The 23,541-nt window shown below is 43.5% G+C and overlaps 1 protein-coding gene across 1 annotated transcript in view; it reads right to left on the bottom strand.

Moving 5' to 3' along the window:
- The window catches only part of TESPA1 (thymocyte expressed, positive selection associated 1), a 33,260-nt gene extending 18,121 nt beyond the window's left edge, over positions 1-15,139 (bottom strand). The window contains exons 1-4 of the mRNA XM_083171256.1: positions 15,122-15,139; positions 14,418-14,601; positions 9,986-10,031; positions 1,754-1,800 (exon numbers count right to left, since the gene is read on the bottom strand). Of these exons, the coding sequence (XP_083027382.1) occupies positions 1,754-1,800; positions 9,986-10,031; positions 14,418-14,580 (256 nt within the window). The 5' untranslated portion in view covers positions 14,581-14,601; positions 15,122-15,139. The remainder of the gene's footprint in view (positions 1-1,753; positions 1,801-9,985; positions 10,032-14,417; positions 14,602-15,121) is intronic.
- Positions 15,140-23,541: the final 8,402 nt, after the last annotated feature.

Genomic DNA, 23,541 nt, shown 5'->3' with positions numbered 1-23,541 from the left:
TTGCAAGGGTGGATTTGCCATAGAAAGTAATGGGGCACTATTCTTTGGGTTGGATCTCCTCTATCCACATTACAGTACCTCCTGGGGCACGTTTCCTGGCCCTCCCTTAAACCTTCGGGGCAATGCTCTCTCAACTATGCCTGTAGCCAATCATCGCAGAAGTGACCGCGCAGGTTGTAGGGGTAGAAGGGATGGGCATATAAACACATGAGGAGGATTGGCTGCAACACCACAAACCTGTTCTCTCAGATATATTCCCAACCATCACTGTAAAGCAAGGAGTATGATGAAGGAGATGATGGGAGGGAAGTGTGAGGGAAGGAGCAGGCTGATGGAGTAGAGAAGGTGCCAGAGTGCGAGAGAAGGCGCAGAGTGCTGAAGGACAGGAGAACCCAGAGTGTGGAGGAAAGAGCTGGGTGATGGAGGAGGGGAGAGAGCGGAGTATGAGGGAAGGAGCAGGGTAATGGAGGAGAGGATGGGCTGGAGTGTGAGGGAAGGATCAGGATGATGGAGGAATTAGAATGTGAGGAAATGCGCAGGGCGATGGAGTGGAGAGGCCGGAGTGTGAGAGAAGTAGCAGGGTAATAGAGGAGAGGATGGGCCAGAGTATGAGGGAAGTAGCAGGGTGATGGAGTAGTGGAGGGACCGGCATATGAGGGTCCCACACATACTGATACTTATCTATCTTGAGCCCGTAGGTAGCCGTCCACCCGTCCTGAAGAAATCCATAGGGGTACCTGTGGAAGGAAATTATACTTACAAGGGTCCTCCGGCGTAGATCTGGTCCTCTTCGTTCCAAAGTAGGCATCCACGGTCTTGGCAAAACCAAAAGAAACGCAAAAACCAGAACCAGCAAACTGTCAGGAAGAAGCGCAGGATGTGTGTGGTTTTAGGCAGTGGCGTAACTACTGTAAGGCAGCCCCAGCAGCCGCTTGGGGGAGCAAGCAGTAACAGGGTCTGTGTGGGCGCCGGCACCCGCTCGATGCACTGACATGCTGCTGCCTGCCGCTGCCCACTGACTGAGCACTAGAGGCGAGTCAGATGCAGCACGGGTGGGGCCATGGCAGAGATGACAAATCCCTCCCCACTGATTGAATTGACTTTACACAGAGCCGGCTATTGGCTACTGTGTACAGGATGGGCGGGCGGACGGGCGTGCTAGGGCGGCCTGGGATGCGTCGGAGCCAAGGGAAGCAGCAGTGTCTGCTGGTCTCTATTCCTCTCTCCTGCTTCAGCTTCTCCCTTATGTGTGTGACATCATCACGTCACACGCTGGGGAAACACGCTGGAGAGGAGCCTGGAGGGGGGCGCCACAAACTTTTTGGCAGGGGGGAGCAAAATTTATAGTTACACCACTGGTTTTAGGACTACTTCAGAACGCTAGTTTCCATCTCAATTGGCCCCTGACTGTGCGAGAAAAATGAACAGGAGCTGATTGGTTGTTTTGGGCAAAGTCTCTGCTTTATCTCTCCTGTGCTTGATACATCTCTCTCTTTATACCAAAGCAGAAATTAAATCAGGTTAGGTTCAGCCAACTAGGAAATAAACTGCTCCTACAAGCATCCAGAACATCTTCAGGTAGGGATTACATTTATAATTCAGAGAGCAACAGGCCTAATTCATCTCTACATTATCAAAGCAAAACCATAAAAACTAGGACTAAGATCTAAAGCTGAACTTGTATAGGTATTATACTGTATACTTATCATTTATCGTGAAATGAATGGTTTATAACCAGAGAGTTTATAACTACCTTTCGGATGAAGTAACGTCTCTTCACATGTGTTTTCCATAGATGAGCTGTGAGACAGTGAACATAAATTATATGTCACAATGTGTATTCAACATTAATTCGTTTTCATAAACATTTACATTTCTGTACACTTTCCTGGGGGCTGCTGGGCTGGCCCTGTGTCACATGTTACATTCAGCTCAGTGGAGAATGGAACCTTTACCCAGAGCCAGATTAAGGTCTAAATGGGCCTGGAGATGAAATTTATCAAGGGCCTATTATGTGCAATAATAGGGGTTGTGGCCAGCACCTAATAATGTGGCAGGCGTGACCAGTGTTCTGGTTGAGTGGTCTGCTCATGGGTGTGAAAGAAAAAGAATCTGCTTCACTAGAGAGCAGTATAGGGCGCCTATTATATGAGGTGTCTCTCCTAGCAGCTGCTGGGGTACAGGGGTAGTCAATCCCTGTGGTTTTTACAAAAAGAATTGTTGAATTAAGTTTCAAAGAAGCAGCGCTGGTGTTACAATGAACAGATTGACCAATTTTAAGGTGGAAAAAACTATTTATATTACAAAAATGAATAAAAACATTACATACATTTACACATGACAATATAACACAGTAAAAATAAGTTAAAAAGAAGGTCTCACTCTTTGATTGGATGTAGATCCGTGAGGGCCACTGCCCTATTGAGTATCAGTCCAATTGGAAAGTGCACTTAACCAATGGTATATCTGCCGATTGGGAAGATGAATGGGGGAAAGATTGTGGGGAACAATTCACCGGTCCTCTCTATATTCATGGGTAGATGTTAGTTCGCGCTGGAGGAATCAATGGAGAAATGTCCGTAATATATCCCTCAAAGGACCTCTGATGGTTTTTAGGGAAATTGGTACCCCTGGTCACTATTATGGTGGAGATTATCAGTCCCACTTGAAATATTTTGGTGGAGGACCACTGTCTCACACAGGTGGCTATAGATGGCGGGGCTCACCTAGAGTTCAGTGTCCTGTAGAGGTCTTGGAGATCAGGGTGGAAATTCCCAAGGTAGGCAGAGGATGGACTGGAAGGTGTTATAGGTCCAATCTGTCAAGAGTGAGAGGCTACACCTGACGCGTTTCGCCACTGGCTTGTGGCTTTTTCAAAGGTGACCCTGATCTACCCTCCAAGACCTCTACAGGACACTGAACTCCAGGTGAGCCCCGCCATCTATAGCCACCTGTGTGAGACAGTGGTCCTCCACCAAAATATTTCAAGTGGGACTGATAATCTCCACCATAATAGTGACCAGGGGTAACCAGCAGCCTTTACCTCCAGGTGAGCAAACACCATCATAGCCACCTGTTAGAGGTTCTGCCACCCCCCTCTACCAAACCAAGTCCAGGTTGGAGAACTCCTGCCCACCCTCCTCCAGTGTTTACAACATCCACTGCGACTTTTTCCACATATGGGAGGTGCCCAAATTGGGTATTGAATACCAATTTCCCTAAAAACCATCAGAGGTCCTTTGAGGGATATATTACGGACATTTCTCCATTGATTCCCCCAGCGGCAACTAACATCTACCCGTGAATATAGAGAGGACCGGTGAATTGTTCCCCACAATCTTTCCCCCATTCATCTTCCCAATCGGCAGATATACCATTGGTTAAGTGCACTTTCCAATTGGACTGATACTCAATAGGGCAGTGGCCCTCACGGATCTACATCCAATCAAAGAGTGAGACCTTCTTTTTAACTTATTTTTACTGTGTGATATTGTCATGTGTAAATGTATGTAATGCTTTTATTCATTTTTGTAGTATAAATTGTTTTTTCCACCTTAAAATTGGTCAATCTGTTCATTGTAACACCAGCGCTGCTTCTGCTCATGGGTGTGTCTCTATTTGTGTAAATACTTTCAACTAATTATATATATATATATATGTATATATATTACAAATTCTGACACTCCCAGGATGCAGGGAGATATATTGGCGGGTGCCCTCCAAAGGTGCACCCGCAGGATGCCGATGTCCTAAGATACTTGCGGGGTGAGGCGGAATTCCAGTCCTAAAAAAATACTAAAAGCCAAAACTTGGTAGACAACATTTCAGCATCTTTTATGTTGTCAACTAAGTTTACCACACCATATACCCCTTATACAAATCAGGCAACACAATAGTAACCCTCTTATATTGTACTTGCCTCTTACACATTATGCCACATGGAATGAGTCAAAATTCATGTTATGCCACACAGATTAAGGCAAAATTCATATTTTTCCACATGGATTGAGCCAAAATACACACTATACCAAAACCAATTGAGCCAAAATTTACAATATGCTTCTCAAACAGGGACATTGCACGCCGAAGGTGCGCATTAAAAATTTACACCATAATGCCCATTACATGTTAAGTCACACACCATAATGCCAATTAAAAATTGAAGCTACATAAATGCTGCTTACCTACATGCTCATTGCCAGGGGTTCCATGCTCATTGCCATATGGGATTACATGTTCATTGCCAAGGGGGAATACATGCTCGCAGTTACTGGGGGACAGCCGCTGCCAGGCAGAAGTGACAGCCATTGACAGCCGGACAGAGTGCGGGGAGGCTGACCGGCTGTATTCATAGCACTGCAGGCACCGGCTATTTGTAATAATACCCCTTTCACACCAGAAAATGCAGCAGGGATTTACCCGGGAATATGGTCCCAGGATCATGGAGGGACATGAGCCTATTCCCTGCATTTTCTGATGTGAAGGGGAGAGAAACCCCGCCCCCCCCCCCCCCCCCCCTCTTTTACCAGCTATATCGTTTAACCAGCTATATCTTCGGAACCAACAGACCCATTTACATGAGACCAGTATCATATTTAAGAACTTTTAAGTGGGATTGAAATTGGTCCCATGAAACTGGGCCATTTGGTTCCAGAGAAATCTGCCCTCAAAGAACATGAGCAGCCATGAAATTACATTTCAGAAATAAAAAAAATCGATTTACCCGCAATATCTCTGGAACCAAGTAACCCATATGAACCAGCCTGGTATCAAATTGAAGGACCAGCGATTTGTGTTAGAATGAGATTGAACTTTGAACTTCTGTGATTCCAGGGGGGGAACTGGCAGTCGTTGGAAATGGGTGGGGGTGGCGGAATTAGCGGGTTCTATGTTATCCTATGGGGAAAATGTTCCAGCTTTGCTTTGCGGTATCTCCGGTTCCCGGGGGGCTAGCGACGTGGGGCTGGACTCGTTGGAAAGCCCCAGTCCTCCTCTACAAAATGGGCCTATTTGGAGAGTGGGCCTGGAGCTGTAGCTCCATCAGGCCCATTGTTAATCCGGCCCTGCCTTTACCTGGGGAACATTTCCACTACCAGATTTTAATTTATTGGATTGTTCATTTCCATCTGCAGCCCAATTTACATTTCTGCTTTTCATCATGTTTAAATATGAGCATGTCATAGATTTGTGCTGTGTTGCTTGCCTCGGATATAACCAGAGTCATAGGTGAATATAAGGGGTGGTCCAGGGGTGCACTGGACCACCCATTAGACCCGGCTGCTAACAGTGGGCACCCGATGGCAGCTGCAGCTCTGCTCATGCCTCTGAGCGCTGAGCCGCCTGCCCACACACAGTGCACCAGCTGGAGCGGGTTTTAGCTTCTGCGTTGCCCACATATGAAGTCTCGCCCAAACACTGGCCTGCCCACACCCTTCCTGCATATCACAGGTTTTGTCTCTCCAATGCGGCCACGCTGTGATGACACAAATGCCGCCCCACCACCTGCACCATGCAGAGGTTCTGTAGGCTTCCCCGCCCCAGGCAGCAGATTCCCAGCAGCAGCATGTACTAGTACAGCTGCTGCAGACAAGACTCCAGCGCTCAGCACTGGAGCTGCGGAGACCAGGAGCCAAAGGTTTTGCAGGAAGCTGCCTATGCTTCCCACAGCGGTCAGTTTATAAAAAGCATGGGGGGGGGAGGTGATATCATTAAATATATTTTATAAGGTGGAGGGGAGCGAACAACATATATATAGGGCATCCCCAATAAACCACCCCACTTTTCATGAGGCCATGCCCCCATTTGCACGAGGGTCCCTTCCCTACTGCTGGAGTAGTTTAATCTGGGACCACCCATTAGCACATTTCTAGATTCGGCCAATGTCCAGTGGGGGCTTTAGCCCAGTTAAAAATTTGAAATAGGAGAGTTACACCATCTGTCACCAACTGCCATTCCAAACTGGTTCACTTCCAGTTGGTGTTTCTCTCCTATATGAATTTTGAACTGTGCTAAAGCCTCCAACTCTAGAGCTGCCACTGGATACAACACAAAGCTGGTATCTGAAAACACATTACTGGGGCTTCTAAGAGATTATTCAGGTCATGGTAAAAAGAGGAATGGACATCCATTGGGGCATAGCCACACTGCATCTGGTCCTTTTGCAGAGCCTAATGAGGAGAGTGTAGGTATGGCACCTAGAGGGTGTGGCAGCCCAGGCCCTCAGAGAAGCCCAAGTGTTTTGTATTATTGCTACCTCCTGGCATAGTTGTCTTCCCTCCCGCATCCTGCCATAAATCTGCTGCCGCCGCAATGCACTGCACTACTAATCTCCTGGATTCTTCACATTCTGCCAGGGGTTCCACTAAGGAGTTTTTCTCAGAAACAGTGCTTTGCTGTGATTTGGTGTAACTGCTCAGAAGTCCCTGCTGATGACTTTCATTATTCTCCCTTGGGAAAACCCCTGACAGGAGAAAGATGGCAACACATTATCTCTGGTGCTGGTGTGCCCTAATCCATAGCCTGCTGCTGCTGCTCTGCTAATGAGTTGTTAGTTGTGTTTGTTATCTTTCTGTAGTTAAAGACATTTGTTTAGTTAGAGTATCTTGTGTTCATAATGATTTGGCTAATGCTATAATGGTATGGAAAAGAGCATATACAAAAAATATAGGGTCAGGACCTTAGTACTTTTAGGGGAAATGCGGTTAAACCCCAAAAATGGGGGGGCGGGGGTACCGCATTTTTCTGTTAATATATACTGTACCACCCACAGTGTATTATTGAAAAGTTGATATACTGGATGAACTGGGAAATATATTAATTTCAACTGAAGTTCGAAAACCAATTAAGAAACTTTTGAAGGCTCCATCTTTCAGATCCTCTGCAGTTGCTGAGAATTTTCTTACATACGATTCTATTCTTTAAGAATCAGCACCTAGAGAGTTATTAAATGGGTCAGGATATGTGTACCCGGGTGGCACATGTGTCACAGCTATAAGGTTTGGTGTTTCGGACCTATCTATACTGTGTATATACAGTATCTTTGAATATTCTTATATTGATGCATAATGTTACACTTCAATAAAACGTCATCTCAATAAGACGCCATTACAACAGTGAGAGGGTGGTTTCCAATTATACAGCCTCACATTATAATATACTAACTTAATTTCATACGATAATAGTACAATGCTACTGTAATTTATACTTATTTTACAAACAGCTGATCAAACCCCCAGAATAAGAACATGGGTAGTTGTGCTGTAGCAGCACAGGGAACAAGGCAAGTGGCACTTTACAGATTTCTAGCCGTGCAGTGCACAAAAGTCTGCAATTGTTTAGTTTCACAAAAGACAGGGACATGGTCAGGGTCAGATTGTTCGCTCATGTTATTTCTGCTAACTATATATTGATACTAAAAGACACAAAGCAGAGACTGTTCTATGTAACGTATCTCATTATTGTAGTAGTGTAATTGGCTTCTACATGCTCCAGCTATTCGCTGATTCTAAAACACAAAATCTCATTATCTAAAGTAACAAGAACCCAAAAGTAATACACACTTAATTGTATTTATTGTAATAAAACAACACTTGAAGTAAAACTCTAACTTTATGTCTTTTTTTTAAAGAAAATATTAACCTACATAAAATAGTGTATTTGGATATCAGCCATGGCACCATTACATTCATTACTTAATGGCCCTGATTCAGACCTGATGGCAAAGCTGTGAATTCGCACGATGGATGATTATCAATATGCACTTGCATATAGCACTTGCATACAGTTACAGCGAGTTAGAAACATATGGTTTCCCTGCAAAAATTGCTTTCACTGAGTAATTGGTCCGTCAAGTAGCCTCTAGTGGTCAGTGACGGTACTTCACCTCATAGAGTAGTTAGCCTTTTATATAATAGGGTTCAAGGAACTTAACAGATAGAATGAATGTAATACAATACAGGAACAATGAAGTACAGAAACGTTTTTTTCTAGACTATACTTCAAACTACAATATAAGTCTTGAGTCTGTTTTTGAAGGAATCTAGAGTGGAGGTCTCCTGAACTGTGCGGGGAAGTGAGTCCATAGAGTCAGAGCCACAAGTCTAAAAGCTCAACCCCCCAGATGAATTACGGAAGATAATTAGTGCTAAAAGTCCTTCTGTCATGGACCGCAGCGGCAGCACGCGGTGGGTTCATTACTCACCCGTTTGTGCCTACCATCGGCTGTCCGTGCGTTCAGTGTGGCTCCGGCAGCAGACCGAGTGGTAGGTGCAGGTGGGATGCGCTGCTCTGCTGGCATGTCCCGGCTCTTGGCTACACTTGCCCTCTTCTGTCTGCCGCAACCGGTTCTGCTTGGCTGCAGGGCCCACCGGACTCTCTCCCGGAACTCGCCACTTCACCATCCCCACTCCATGTCTTCTAAATTCTTCAACCCAGATTCAATTATCTTCATCACCACTCCACATCTTCTCAGTCTTCTAACCCGGGTCTAATTATCTTCGTCACCACTCCATGTCTTCTAAGTTATTCAACCCACATACAGTTACCTTCATTATCACCTCACGTCTTCCAGTTCCTCATTCAAGTTCCACGCTGGTTCTGCTCAGCTGCAGGCAGGCCCCACGGACTCTGTCCCGGTACTACCTATGCCACCATCACCACTCCATGTCTTCTCAGTTCTTCAACCCGGATCCAATCATCTTCGTCACCACTCCACATCTTCTTAGTTCTTCAACCCAGACCCAGTTACCTTCATCATCACCTCAGTTTTTTAGTTCTTCATTCAATTTCCATGCCAGTGTTCATCTCTTCTAGTTATCTTCTCCAGAGCAGTTATCCTCATCATCTTTGCTAAAGAACTTTTCCCTGCCTAGAACTATTGTCACACGAAAGGACATATTGCTCCCACTTCCTGGATTATTCTTTTGACATTTCTCAAATAATTTATTTGGGATTAGCCTGTTTGTTTTCTATACATGAAAAAGTCAATCTTTAAACCAGCTTGCTTAAACCCTGCAATCTCTAGTCCGAGTGAATTTCCTGAGCACAACACAAACCCATCCAAATCTACTACCGTGACACCTTCATTTACAGATCGCAGTACTTGGCTGGGACAGTATGGAGTCAGTAGCTGTATCAGGTACAATGGGCCTTCATCATGTAGGGCTTTAAAACTCAGTAATTTAATCTTGAAAATGATTTGCCATTTTATGGGCAGCCAGTGAAGGGAGTAGAGAATGGGAGTTAATTTGCTAGAACGGGGCTGGTTGGTTTACAGCCTGGCAGCTGTGTTTTGTACAGTACCAGCTGTCATCGGTGCAATTCTTTTTCTGGGAGACCAAGGTAGAGGGCATTGCAGTAATCTAATCCGAATGATACAAATGCATGTATGATTTTTGGCAGATCTTCAAAGGGGATTCAGTGTTTGATTCTGGCTATGTTCCTCAGATGAAAGAATGAGGATCTGATTGTGACTGAAATCTGATGTTTAAGTGTCAAACCACCATCTAGTACCATGCCAAGATCCCGCACATGATCAGAGTTTTGTAATTCTGTACCCCAAGTGTCATATATAAGTACAGTTATTGTGTCACATATGTGGAGGCATGATCAGATGACCCTTCTAGGAAGTGTATCTGTTGTGGGTGTAGTGGGATTAGTGCAATAACACAAAATAATGATATCCAGTAACCAACAGCAGTGTTATCTATCTGCCAGAATTAAGCATTGAAAATTATTTCGGAAGTACACCACTTGCTGCTATATGTAATAGTTTGGTGGCATAGGAAGTAATATTAGATATAATACTATGGGTTCATTTCCTTGGCCTATGTAAAGTGGACTGGCCATCTGAAGATAAAATGAAAACATTTAAAGTTGGGTTTCATAGAAATTGCTGAAATGACCTAGCACATTTAGCACATTTGACTGTGATATAAAAAATAAAGTAACAGCTGACCAGGTCATTATTTGTACATCATAAACTTACCCACAATCCTGGAGCCAGTCCTGTACCATTTCCATGGAGCATCCTTCTGGAAGGAGAAATGTTGAAGGTTATAAGAACATGCCAATTTCTAGCAACCTGAAATCCTCCAGGGAAGTAATGAAGACTAATGGGTAGAGCTACTAAAGTTTTTCAAAATTAAATGAGGAGTTGTTGCCCATAGCAACCAGATTTTACTATTCTAAAAACAAAAAACTGAAAAGTCCCAAGGCGCTACCAGTCCTTGCAGCCGAAATTCCAAATTGAGGACCACTGGGTAATCCTCCTGTGCAAATCTTCCAAAACAAATGGGAATTCCTGGCGCTGGACTTCTATGTTCAGAATACCAATGAATTTCTCATGCAAATATAGAAACAAGAGAAAACATGTGTATAAATAATAAAATAAGGGTACAACAGTGTGGGGGGTAGGTTGACCCAAAAAATGAAGTCGTACCACGACTCACACTTTGTGTGCAGTTACAGGTGTGTAACGGTTTCTTTAAGGTCCACCAACGTGTAAAACAGAAAGGAGGTACCAGAAGAAAAGATGAAATCACTGGTGCATACCGTACTCAACTAAATAGCAGGAGTTAGAAGCATATAAAGGTTTCTTTGGTAACAAGGATCCCATTCACATGTTAAATAACAATGGAGGTACTTCGTACCATACTCACGAAAAGTACTGGTACCATAAACACATAAAGGTATCTTGTTGGGGGACTGGTGGAGGGCAAATTTCCACTGGTAGGTCCAACGTAGAAGCCGATGTACCCAGAAATAAAGGGATGACCAGTCTCAGTACAAGATTATTTATTTAAAAAAGCTGTAATCGTGGCCCATAAGCCATGGGCACGGTACAGGTTAAAAGGTGAATAAAAAGCAAAATGAACATCAAAATAGCACAAGAACTCACTTGACATCCGACATGTTTCGGCGGGCTCTGCTGCCTTTCTCAAGGATAGTCAGTGAGTGAGACATACAGTGTTCTTATAGCAATATGGAGGAACCGTTTCCGGGTCAAAGTGCAATGATCTAAAGTGGTGTATATATCCCCTTTAGAGTGTGGTGAGCAGCCTGTAACGTATATACGCTGAACAGACTATAAAATAATACATGGTGAATAACTTCCAGACGCGTATAAGCGGTAGAAGGATGATAAATATGACCACGGGCGATGGTTTCCGGTTAATGGAACGCATCCCCGGGAATTTTGGAACGCATATCCGGCTAGTACGTCGGATTATGCGTCCATTCGTGATTTTACTATTCTACCTATCATTCTTCGAAAAAGATAGACATAGCATTAGTTACTATGGGCAATGCTTCCACCAGTCTGTTTTAGAAGCTTAATGCTGGGTACACACCAAAACGATTTGGGCACAATCCCATCAATCTGGATCCAATTCAGACGGATTGGATGCAGATTGGATGCAGATTGGGTCAAAATCGTTTGGTTGGATCCGAATTGGATCCGATTCCGATCCTACCTGCAGCAGGTAGGATCTGTATACGATCCATTCATCTGAATACAGATGGGATCAGATCTTATGCAAATTGTATGCAAATTGTATGCAAATCGGATAGGTCGATTTGCATACGATTTGCATCCAATCCAAATGGTTTTGGTGTGTACCCAGCATTAGTGTATATACAGTATACAGTATAAATCAATATTGTGGCATCATCCACAGGGAGACATCCCTTGTTGCAAATCAACATTTCGTTATTGAAAAATGATGTCAGCATATAAATATATAAGAGAAATTAGAGATAAAATTGCTGCATTTGAATAATCTCTCTCGGATAATTTGAAAACCGATACATACTCTCCAAAATGAATGAGCCAATTGAGAAGCATAAATGTAAATGTATAATTATTATTATTACATTTACATTATATTACATTTGCAGCGCCGAACATATAGCACACATTAGAACAGCGGTTCTCAAACTGTGGGTCCTGACCCCTCAAGTGGGTCCCGACCTTTTCAGTATGGGGTTGCAACTATTTAAAAATCTGTTGAATTGTTTATTTTAGACTCCTCCCATCATTTTATGCCTCCACAATGCTGCCATGCAGGTGCTCTCTGATGACTACACATGTTATGTGATCTTCTGCAGTAACTTTCTGGGGTCCTGTAATTATTTTCATTGTCTGATGGGGTCCCAGAGCAAAATAGTTTGAGGACCCCTATCTTAGAACAATACAAGGTACACAGAGCTAGACATAACAGTAACTGAAGAATTAAAACAGAGCACATGTAACAAATAGCAGCACAATTCTTATAACACAATACAGCTGAGATGTAGGGAAGCAAAGTGCAGTAGTTGTCTAGGGGTAGGATCTCGTAGGAAGAGATGATTTATTACAAGTGAGAAGAAATATGGCTATTAGGGCCAATTCAAAGTTGTGCGAATCGATTATGGAATGACGGCACATGTGTACATGGTAGCGCGTATGCACGAGGCCAAACAGCATCAAAAATAATATAAAAATCTCTTTGCAATCCCTTCGCATTTTGACGGACAGGAAGTCGCCGTTTGGGAGTGGTAACCAGCTGTTTTCTGGGAGTGTCAGAAAGGGTGTATGACATGAGCACCGGCCTCAAGCAGCCTGTCTCTGTTGCGGAAGGGTCCGAGGTACTCACATTGTCTGGATGTGCGACAGGTTACCGGATTGCAAAATTTTCACAATTCACTCACAGATTTACACAGATCCACCAATCTCAGACACAAACCTCTTTTCCAATTCTCAAAGATTACCCACTGGCACATTATCAAGTGCAACATTTTGTTAGCTCAATATTGAGGGTACTGTCAGACCAAGACTTCACAAACACATTGGATTGGGTGTTGCGGTCTACACTGGTCACCAGGAAAGCCATTTTGATACATTATCGAATCATTTTGATACATTATCGAATATTCAATTCAACCATTGACCATTCTAAATCTATATTCAGAATGAATCAATGGATACCACAATTCCCATCAGTTTCTTGTGACAAATTACTAAATAAATCTGAAAACATCCTGCAAATTATTGTCCTCTGCTCAATATCAGGAAAGTTTTACAACATTACACATAGAGCTTATTGCTTGCCAAGTAGGCAATATTTGGCTGGCATGACTACTTCAAATGAATTTTGTAAGTGTCACACACCTCAAGCCAATTTATTACATTGCTTTTGGACATGTCCATTACTCCGCAGATTTTGGTTACAGGTCAGAGCCTATGTCACTCAACACCACTTGGTAAATGACTTGCCTTTCATAGCGGAATGGGCGATTTTGGGAATTCTTTCTGAACATTAAAAAGGTTACAAAGGGTTGTTAGAAATTGCTTTTAGCTAGTGGTTTCCTTACTATAAATTTACATAATAATTGCATACAATAAATTGTGCTGTATAATTACTAAATACTTTGGGGTCTATTTACTGAGGCTTGGGGCCAAATGTAATAGGGTGAAAATCAGAAAGAGATATTTTGGGAGAGATTTTCAATTTTATTAAAGCAGCAATCATTTACATGGCAAAATCAACCTGGTTTTGCAGTGTAAATTGCCCTTTTAGAGAGATAAAGAAGACCAGGGGTGGATTGGCCCACCGTGAACCCGGGCCATTTCCCGGTGGGCCGGTCCAGATTTCCATCTGGCTGCGCCACCAACCGTGCTACCAGGGCCGGTGCTATGAGCCCTGCGGTGCGGTGCCCATATTTGTTTTGGGCTATCCTGCCCTTCTTTATGACCAGGCTGCGGCCGCTGGTCGCTGGTTGGTGACGACTCCCGGTAGCCGACTTCAGCCTGGCGGTGCGGCGGGTGACTGGTGCCTGGTAAGTAACATCCCCACCCCGGGCGTAGCGAGCACACCCCCCCCCCCCCTCCCAGGCAGTAGCGAGCGTACCCCCCCCCCCCCTCCGGGCTGCTTAAAATGCCTAGGCACACCTGCGTTTTTCTGACACTCACAGAAAACGGCAGGTTATTAACCCTGAATGCCGACTTCCTGTCAGCAAATTGCTAGGGGATTGCGGCTAGATCTTATTGATATTTTTCTCACTATTTTGACACGTGCATGCACGCTTCCATCTGTACACCTGCACATTCATTTAATAATTGTGAATTTGCACATCAAGAATGAATTCTGAATCAGGCCTCTTATATCTGTCGATATCTCTAAAAGGCTTAGTACATAGACCCCTTAGGAGCATATCTATCAAAGCTTCGAGAAACATATGTATGGCCCAAACAACTCCTAACTGCCACTTTCAAAGCACAGCCATAAAAGTTACTAGCTAATTTGCTGGTATATCATCTCTATCCACTATATCATTCTCCAAGCTTTGATGCATATACATAATATATAATAGATGCAAAAGATACATGTGGTTGCCTTGTACAGGATATTAAATTTGTATGGGTACCCACTATTATTCACCTTTGAGAAAGGCATCATCCAAGTTTTGGAAAGTGAATTCTGACAATGACATGATAACAGCCACATAATCTTCTAAATCCAGTGTATTGTCCACATGTCGTGATCGCGCCCAGGCGGAACGTCTCTGTGATGAGGTCGGGTGCGTCATTGATGAAGACGTCATGGTTTGTAGAAATTCAGAACACTGCGAACAATACAAAATAATGAAGCATTAGACTTCAAGCAATAAGGACATGTCCTACATTTAACAACAAGTATTATTAATGGGCATACTAATGTATATATCCAAGGGTTACTGTACACATCCTCTTATCCTTACAAGAATTGTTTCAAGAAAGGGTGCAAGAGGGATGGTACTACATCAATGATCATACAGATTTAATTATTAATTATCCAATGCATAATACGCTACTCGAGTAATTAATATGTTCAGAGCATTCACATATGTTAAGTTCTGAATTCAGCTTGTAAATTAATACAAAAATTGTAATTTAAAAATATTCTTCTGTATCTAAAATACTTTTTTGTTTGTTTATTTGTATTTTGAAATTAATCATCTAAAGCTTACCTGCTTTTTTCTTGAAAGGATGAGCAAACTGGTGACAAACAGCAATGTCTAATTAATTCTAAATGGCAATTAATATTAATTAATATTTGTGCAATATGGTTTGGTCAGATGAATTACCTCCGGTGGCTGCCCTTACCGTGTTATATCTTTGGTGTCCAAGTAGTCTCTCCAGCAGATCTTTACCATAACTGGGGTTTTTAATAGTCAGCTAACAAGCCTAAAAATAATGCATGCCTACACCCTGCTGATGTACTAGCACAGGAAACATACAGATAATCATGGTATAACACAAGTTTTCAGTAACCACATGTTATTTTCTAGATTTTTATCATTTGTTGATTCATAGACTCTACTTTATTAAACATGTAACTTGCATCATTACAGATGGTGTAATGGTTAGCATTACTACCTCACAGCACCGAGGTCATGGGTTAGATTCCCTCCATTGCTCTCACTGTGCACAGTTTGTATGTTCTCCACTTGCTTGCGTGGGTTTCCTCCGGGTACTCCGGTTTCCTCCCACAATTCAAAAATTTACCGGTAGGTTAATTGGCTCCCAACAAAATTAACCCTAGAATGTCTGTGTGTGTGTACATGTGGTAGGGAATATAGATTGTAAACTACACTGGGGCAGGGACTGATGTGACTGTTCCAATATCCTCTGTAAAGCGCTGCGGAATATGTATGCGCTATATATATAATAAAAATAATAAATACATTTTTAAATAATAATGTTTTATAGCAATCATAAACAGAAAGGGTAAATGTGCCAAAACGGTGCTCATTGGGGTAAATTTATTAAGATGGGAGTTTCATTTCAGTTGGGATGTTGCTATGGGCAACCAATCAGCATCTACATTTTATTTATTTAGCACATTCTAGAAGATAATAAATAGAATCTGATTGGTTGCCCATAGCAACATCACATCTGAAATAGAACTCCCATCTTAGTAAATTTCCCCAATAAGAGTTTATTTTCTAAGACGGGAGTTCTATTAAAGATGAGATGTTGCTATGGGCAACCAATCAGAATCTATTTCTTATTTATTTCGCACCTTTTAGAAAACATAAGATAGAATTTGATTAGTTGTCCATAGCAATAGAACTCCCATTTTAGTAAATAATCCCCATATAATGTAACAAAGATGGTTTGCATATTAGTAATCTATTAGCAAAAATCAATCAAGCGTTATTTCAATAGAAAACAATCCAAAACAGAAATGATCTAAGAATCATGTGGGATATCATTGCTCAAAAGTAGCACAGGTTGAGTATCCCTTATCCAAAATGCTCGGGACCAAAAGAATTTTGGATAAAGGATTATATTGTATTTTTAAATATATTCTGAATGATGTATCTTGATGTATCTTGCATTTATGTTGTATATAAACACATCAAACACATGAAATACACACAAATATATTTTATTTGTGCATGAAACAAGGTTTCAAAAGATGAAACAAATCTCAGACCCTGAATTTGTATGCCAAGCAATCATGTCCTTGCACATATTTAGTGCCAATATAAAGATCATTTCCTCAGTGGTGCCAGTTACAGATGTAGCCAGTTGGTTTTTTGTAAAAAATAAAAAAGTACATTTTGGAGTATATGGTTTTCTGTTTAATTTGGATTACGGATATTTGGAAAAGGGACACTCAACCTGTAGTAGTTAGCAAACAGAAAAAAAAAACCTCAATTGCATGTATTCAATGCCGGTGCGAGCGGCTGGCGAGGGGGTTAAACTGCAAGGATCACAGAAAACCAGTGATCCTCGCAGTTTAACTCCCGTGCCGGCCGCTCGCACTATGCAACGTTCCGGGGGAATCCTCGCCGTCACAGAACTGCGAGGATTCCCCTAAACTGCGAGAGCCGTGGCTAGTGCAGGAAACTCGCTGTAATTAGCCTCGATTCTCGCAGCTTTTGGAGGCACATACGCCAATTCTCCCTCGCTCAAAAAACGGAGCGAGGGGGAATTTGCGTATGAGGGGGGTCAGTTGAATACTGACAGGGTGAGCGGTGACTGCGAGCAAAAAGTCCTGCTCGCTGTCACCGCTCGCCCACGGCATTGAATATATGCCATTGAAATTAATAGTCTGAATGCTGATTGGCTGAGGCAATCAGTGGTCAGCCTATTGATTTCAATAAGACTGAAATTGGCGCCCAAATCCAAAACCCACAATTTCCGCCAGAGGCAAGATGATATTTTCCCATGTTTTGAGCTTTGAGGCAGGAGGGAAGATCCAAGCCACATCTTGTATCCCTTCAGACATGAAAAGTTTGGGTGGGCTTGCTTCTCTGAGAACCAAACCTACTCATCTCTAATATAAATCAAATTGTCAAAAACAGCTTGCAGGATGCAAACACAAAGCGGACATTATTATTATTATTATTATTATAATTTTATTTATAAGGCGCCACAAGTGTTTTGCAGCGCCGTACAAAGGAACAGTACATGGAGACAAAACTTGGCATAACATTGAATAAATAACAAAAATAGAATACAAATAAAGAGCGCCACAGTTCAATACACATTACAACTTGAATATAAGTAGTGAGGACTCAATCAACATACAACTAGAGGCTTGAGGACAATGATGGAGATGATTATGCGGACGAAGATGGTCACTGAGTGTTGGAGTATAGGAGGGCTGTGAGTGAAACGTGAAGAGAAGAGGGCTTTGACAACAGGGAAGAGGGCCCTGCTCGGAGGACATGGGGAGAGGTGAATGAAGAGGTGGTTAGTGTCAAGTGTAAAACAGCCCCTGTTATGTCACAGGCTATATTTGAAAATAACAATAAGGAGCTGATTGGTTGGTGGTTTATCACTGTGCATTTTATCACTTTTCAAGGCTTAGTACATCTCGCCCGGGAGTAAAAAATGGCATAAATTTAGAAGTCCATTCGCACTGTTGGCACCCTTGCACTGTTCGAGGGAGACAACAGTATCCGCAGTGCAAGAGTGCTGATGGTGTTGCATACCTCCCAACTGTCCCGCTTAATGTGGGAACATCCCGGTTTTTGGGGATGTTCCCACGTCCCCCCCCGGGGCCACCATTGTCCCACAGTGGGGGGTTGGCAGTTGGGAGTCCCCCCCAGCCTGAAAAGAATAGACGCTGTGCGCATGCGCACATTATCAATTCAGCCTATGCAAAGTTACGGAAAATGGGGCCGCTGCCTTAGGACACGTCATCTCGCGAGGCCACACCCCATTTTCACAAAAGTTGGGAGGTATGGTGTTGGAATTGTAGTATATTATAGGTGATATTTCCTCACCATTATAGGTGATAGCTATCCAGGTGAGGAACTATTGTATTATAGGTAATATTTCCTCACTGTGCTAGCCATTAAATTATAGTGAAAAATAAAAAAAACTTTTTCTAAAAATATATCAAACGTTTTGTTCCTGCAGTGCCTTAAGCATGTTGATCATGCGTGATTCATTGATAATAAACCTGGAATGCGCCCATTGGAACAAACGCCTTTTGATGGACAGTAAATCAAGAATGATTAGAATTAGTCCTAATATCAGGAAGATGAATATATGAATCATTCTAGATCCACCTGAATACAATGACACAATATGAAAGACTTTGTGCGCAGAATACAAAAAAAAATAATCTTTATTGACAAATTAATCCTACACCCAAGCACATGGCTTCATTCCATCTGAAATTATTACCTCACACTGCATCACACAGATTTCTCCATTGTGGGATTACACTGGTCCTTATTCTGGTTCACTCTCAGAGGCAAATTCCTTCTCAAATGGACAAAACCATGTGCACTGGAGGTGAGGCAGATGCTACATGTGCAGAGAGAATTAGATATGGGTGACTTATTTTGTTTCTGTGCAGGGAAAATACTGGCTGATTTTTTTTTTTTTACACTGCAATATAGATCTCACTTTTAAGATAAACCCCACCCAAATCTAACTCTCTCTGCACAAGTTACATCTGCCCCACCTGCAGTGCACATGGTTTTGTCTATTTGATAAGGAATTTACCTCTGAGAGTGAACCAGAATAAGGCCCACAGTCAGTATTTCATATTATGAATCAAATATCTCTTTATTATACAGGGAAAATGAATTTATGGACGGATTCTGAGGTGCACACAATGCGAATGTTTTTGCTACTGTGTGTGTGTGAATATCCCTAAAATTCAGGGCCGTAGCATACATACCTCCCAACCACCCAGATTACTGTGGGAACGTCCCGGTTTTTGGGGACGTTCCCGCGTCCCTCCCGCGAGCGGCAGTTGGGAGTCCATTTCCGCAGCCAGAGGGGCTGGGGTGTCTATTTCGGCACAGAGCCTCTGGGCCATGCCCCCAACAGCGTCAAAATGGGTCATGGCCTCATGGGATGAAGCGATTGTAGACCATGCCCCCTCCTGCGACAAGCCATGCCCCCTAATTCTGCCCGCACACCGGAGCCGAAAAGTTAGGAGGTATGAGCTTGGGTGGTGGGGCGTGTCCCACCACTCACTGTGCTGCCGGGTAGGGGGCACATTTATAAGCACTAGTTAGTTATATGTTTTAGTTGCTTTTACTTGTAATTCCCATCTCTTCATAGCCCAGCATCCCCTGACTGCCCGTCTCCTTGCCTGGGAATTTAAGAATGTTTTGTTTACAAAAATCAATTTAAATATTAAACACAGACAGTATAGATCTGGAAGCTCTGGCAACAGAATGAGATGCGCGATTTATGTTCCTGCCTTGCATTTCTCTCATGTTCAGATTCTGCAGCACTGGCAACAGCATGAGCAGGGTTGCCTACCCTCCTGGAATGGCTGGGAGGCTCCCGAAAATCGGGTCGACCTCCCGCCCCCCCCCCCCCCCGAAAGGTGGGCAAACCTCCCAGATACCGGCAGCACCGGGGGAAGGACGGGGCTAAAGATTCAAATCGCTTCATTTAGCCACGCCCCCTCCTTGAAGACCCGCAAATTGAGGGATTTTTCAAACTGGGGACCCGGGGCTTGATGACGTCTACATCAGGTCCCCCCCACCAAAATGCTGCTGACAGTCTCCTAGATAGGAGACTTTAAAAGTAGGCACCCTGAGCATGAGTTGTGTGATTACAGGGTCTTGTCTGACTGAAAAGTTGCTGCTGTTGATGAATTATTTATTCTGAATATGGAAGATGAAATTGACTGCATACTATTGTTTGATGAGGGTGTGGTATGTGGTTCCAACAGTTGGGATCCCGAAAGTCATTAGCCCGACATCGGGATCCTGACTGGCCGGACTCAGACAGCGTGGCCAGCGCAACAAAGCCCCTTGCGGGCTCGCTGCACTCACCACTCTGCGCTCGTCACGCTGCAGGCACGGTGGCTCGTGCTATTCTATTATCGTGGACCCCCACGAGGGAGAATAGCCGAGGGCCGTCGGGAACCCGGCCGTCTGTGTTTTAACAGTCAGGATCCCGATGTCGGATTAATGACTGTCGGGATTCCCGACTGTCCGGACCCCGTCCGGCACCCGTTATTATAGTGCCTATTCTTCTGCAATATATAGAAAGCGCTCTGAGCGATATATATTTTGCTAAATCTTCTAGTGTGTACACTCAATATCGGTAATGATGTGATAGTAATGTGTGTATCATTAACCCCTTCCCGACAATTGACGTACATTTACGTCATGGTCGGGAAGTACTTCCCGACACATGGCGTAAATGTACGTCATGGCATTTAACTGTCACCGCGTCTATAGACGCGGTGACAGTTTCAACATGTCTGCTGTCCCTGACAGCAGACATGTCCGTGCATGCCCAGGGGGGGCTGCGATGCCGCCCCCCCGTCGGCGATCGCTGTGATTGGCTGTTCAGTGTGAACAGCCAATTACAGCGTTTTCCTGTGTCACCGGCGAATAACGTTCGCCGGTGACACGGGATCGGAGGTGATTGGTGCTGTAAAGTACAGCACCAATCACCGCGGGGTGTAAGGGTGACACTGGTGTCACCCCACCTCACCCCGCCCGCCCCCAAAGGCCGTGATTGGTCCGTCGGACCGACGGACCAATCACAGCCATGGAGGGGGTTTTAAACTAACGGTGACTGCACTGCAGACGCCATTCCGGTCTGGAATAGCGTGCAGTGCGGTCACCGTGCCGAGCTGTCGCCATTTACTGACCAGAACCTTGCAAAATACTTACCTGATCACTGCAAATATCTTGCCTGCTTCATCACTGCTTGTGTGTGCTGGATGCTTCCTGGATCCTGTTACTTGTGACTTCCTGTGCTGCAGTGTAATAGCGTTAGTTAGATAGAGAGAGATAGAGAGAGAGATAGAGAGAGATAGTGTCAGAGAGTGCTATATTTTGTGCTGCTGCAGTGTGATATAGTTATAGAGAGAGAGATAGAGAGAGATTGAGAGAGATAGAGAGAGATAGAGAGAGATAGAGAGAGATAGAGAGAGATAGAGAGAGATAGAGAGAGAGAGAGAGAGAGAGAGAGATAGAGAGGCCTAGTGACAGAGAGTGCTATATTTTGTGCTGCTGCAGTGTAATAGTTATAGATAGAGAGATAGAGAGAGATAGAGAGAGAGAGATAGAGATAGTGACAGATTGTGCTATATCTTTTTTATATAACTGACTGCTGCCCCCCCTTTTGTGCTGATCAGTATAAATTAACTGATCAGCAACTTTTTGGGGGCGCAGGTTTTTTTTTATATATATATATACCTGTCACTGCTGCTGCTGCAGTGTCATAGAGTGTTAGATAGTGAGAGATAGAGAGATAGAGAGAGATAGTGACAGAGAGTGATAGAGAGTGCTAAATTTTGTGTCTGCTGCCCCCGCCTTTTGTGCTGATCACTATATCTGAGGTGATCAGCAACTTTTTGGGGGTGCAGAGGTTTTTTTTTTTTTTTATATATATACCTGCCAGTTGCACTGTCAGTTGCACCAAAGGTTGTGCACCTGCTGCCCCTCACTGGTAATCAGTGTCGCATCACTAATCACCTTTTTTTTTTGTGTGTGTGCTGTGGGGTCTTTTTTTAATTTTTTTTTACACACACTGTGATTTTGTGGGTGTCCTGTGGCCGCTGTGCGCTGATCAGTGACGTACATCACTGATCATCTTTTTCGGCACAGGGTTGATCTATTTTTTTTTTTTTTTGATCAAATTCCTGTTGCCTTTGAGCGCTGTTCAGTGACGGACGTTACTGACCAACATCTGTGCTCAATTTTTGGCGCAGGACCTTTTTTTTTTTTTTTGTTTAACCCCTTCCATTTTTTTTTTTTTTTAACCCCTTCAATTTTTTTTTTTAACCCCTTCAATTTTTTTTTTTGTATAAATTATTTTTTTTTTCTGCACTACATACACACTACACACTACATACCCCCCGGGTTGAAATAAAGTTTGTACCCCCCCCTACACTATACACGTGTTGAAACATTTCACTACCAGTAACACAAAAATAAAAATGGCATCCCAAATGTCATCCCAAATGTCATCCCAAATGTCATCCCAGTCATCCAGGAGAATGTATTCAGTGGAGGAGGCATATGCCATGCTTGCCTCTGACTCTGACACAGCCAGTGAGGCAAGCGGGGAATTTGAAGGATTCGTCTTAAGCTCCTCTTCCTCCTCTGATGATGAGGGACCCCCTCAAAGACGCCCCCGTAGAGCAGCTGAGACCCCCCCCCCCCAATAATTGATCTCATATGGACCCCACCACCAGACAATTTTGAGCCCCAGGTTCCTGAGTTTTTGGCCATGCCAGGAATCCAATTTGATTCCACAGGTCTCAGAGAAATTGACTTTTTCAAATTATTTTTCTCTGATGATTTTATAAATTTAATGGTGGACCAAACTAATTTATATGCCCAGCAGTTTATTGCTCAAAACCCCACGTCATCATTTGCTAGGTGGACCCCTGTAGATGCAGTAGAGATGATGACGTTTTGGGGTCTGGTGTTTCATATGGGCATAGTAAAAAAGCCAGAAATTAGGCAATATTGGAGTACAGATGTTCTGTACAGCACCCCATTTTACCGTATGGCCATGCCCCGGGCTCGATTTGAGACGATTCTTAAATTTATACATTACACCGATAATGCACAGTGCCCACCCAGAGATGATCCCACCTTTGACCGGCTATTCAAAGTCAGGCCGGTCATTGATCATTTCAGTGCCAAATTTGAAGAGGTGTACATCCCTGAAAAATTTATTTGTATCGACGAGTCCCTTATACATTTTAAAGGAAGGGTTAAATTCCGCCAGTACCTTCCCAGTAAGAGGGCAAGGTATGGCATAAAAATGTATAAACTGTGTGAAAGCACCTCAGGGTACACCCACAGGTTTAGGGTTTATGAAGGGAAGGATTCAAGAATTGAACCGCCAGAATGCCCCCCCTCCCTCGTAGGTGTTAGTGGGAAAATTGTCTGGGATTTAGTGCACCCCTTCCTGGATAAAGGTTATCACCTCTATGTGGATAACTTTTACACCAGCATCCCCCTGTTTAAGGCCCTTGGTTCAAGAGGTACAGCAGCTTGCGGTACTGTGCGCAAGAACCAAAGAGGCCTCCCAAAAACGCACATTGCCCAAGTAATGAGAAGGGG

Source organism: Crinia signifera, chromosome 2 (genome assembly GCF_055691185.1).
Source record: "Crinia signifera chromosome 2, ASM5569118v1, whole genome shotgun sequence".
In the NCBI taxonomy this organism is placed as follows: Eukaryota; Metazoa; Chordata; class Amphibia; order Anura; family Myobatrachidae; genus Crinia; species Crinia signifera.
The sequence above is the reverse complement of the archived record's forward strand: the minus strand, read 5'-3'. Positions and strand labels throughout refer to the sequence as shown.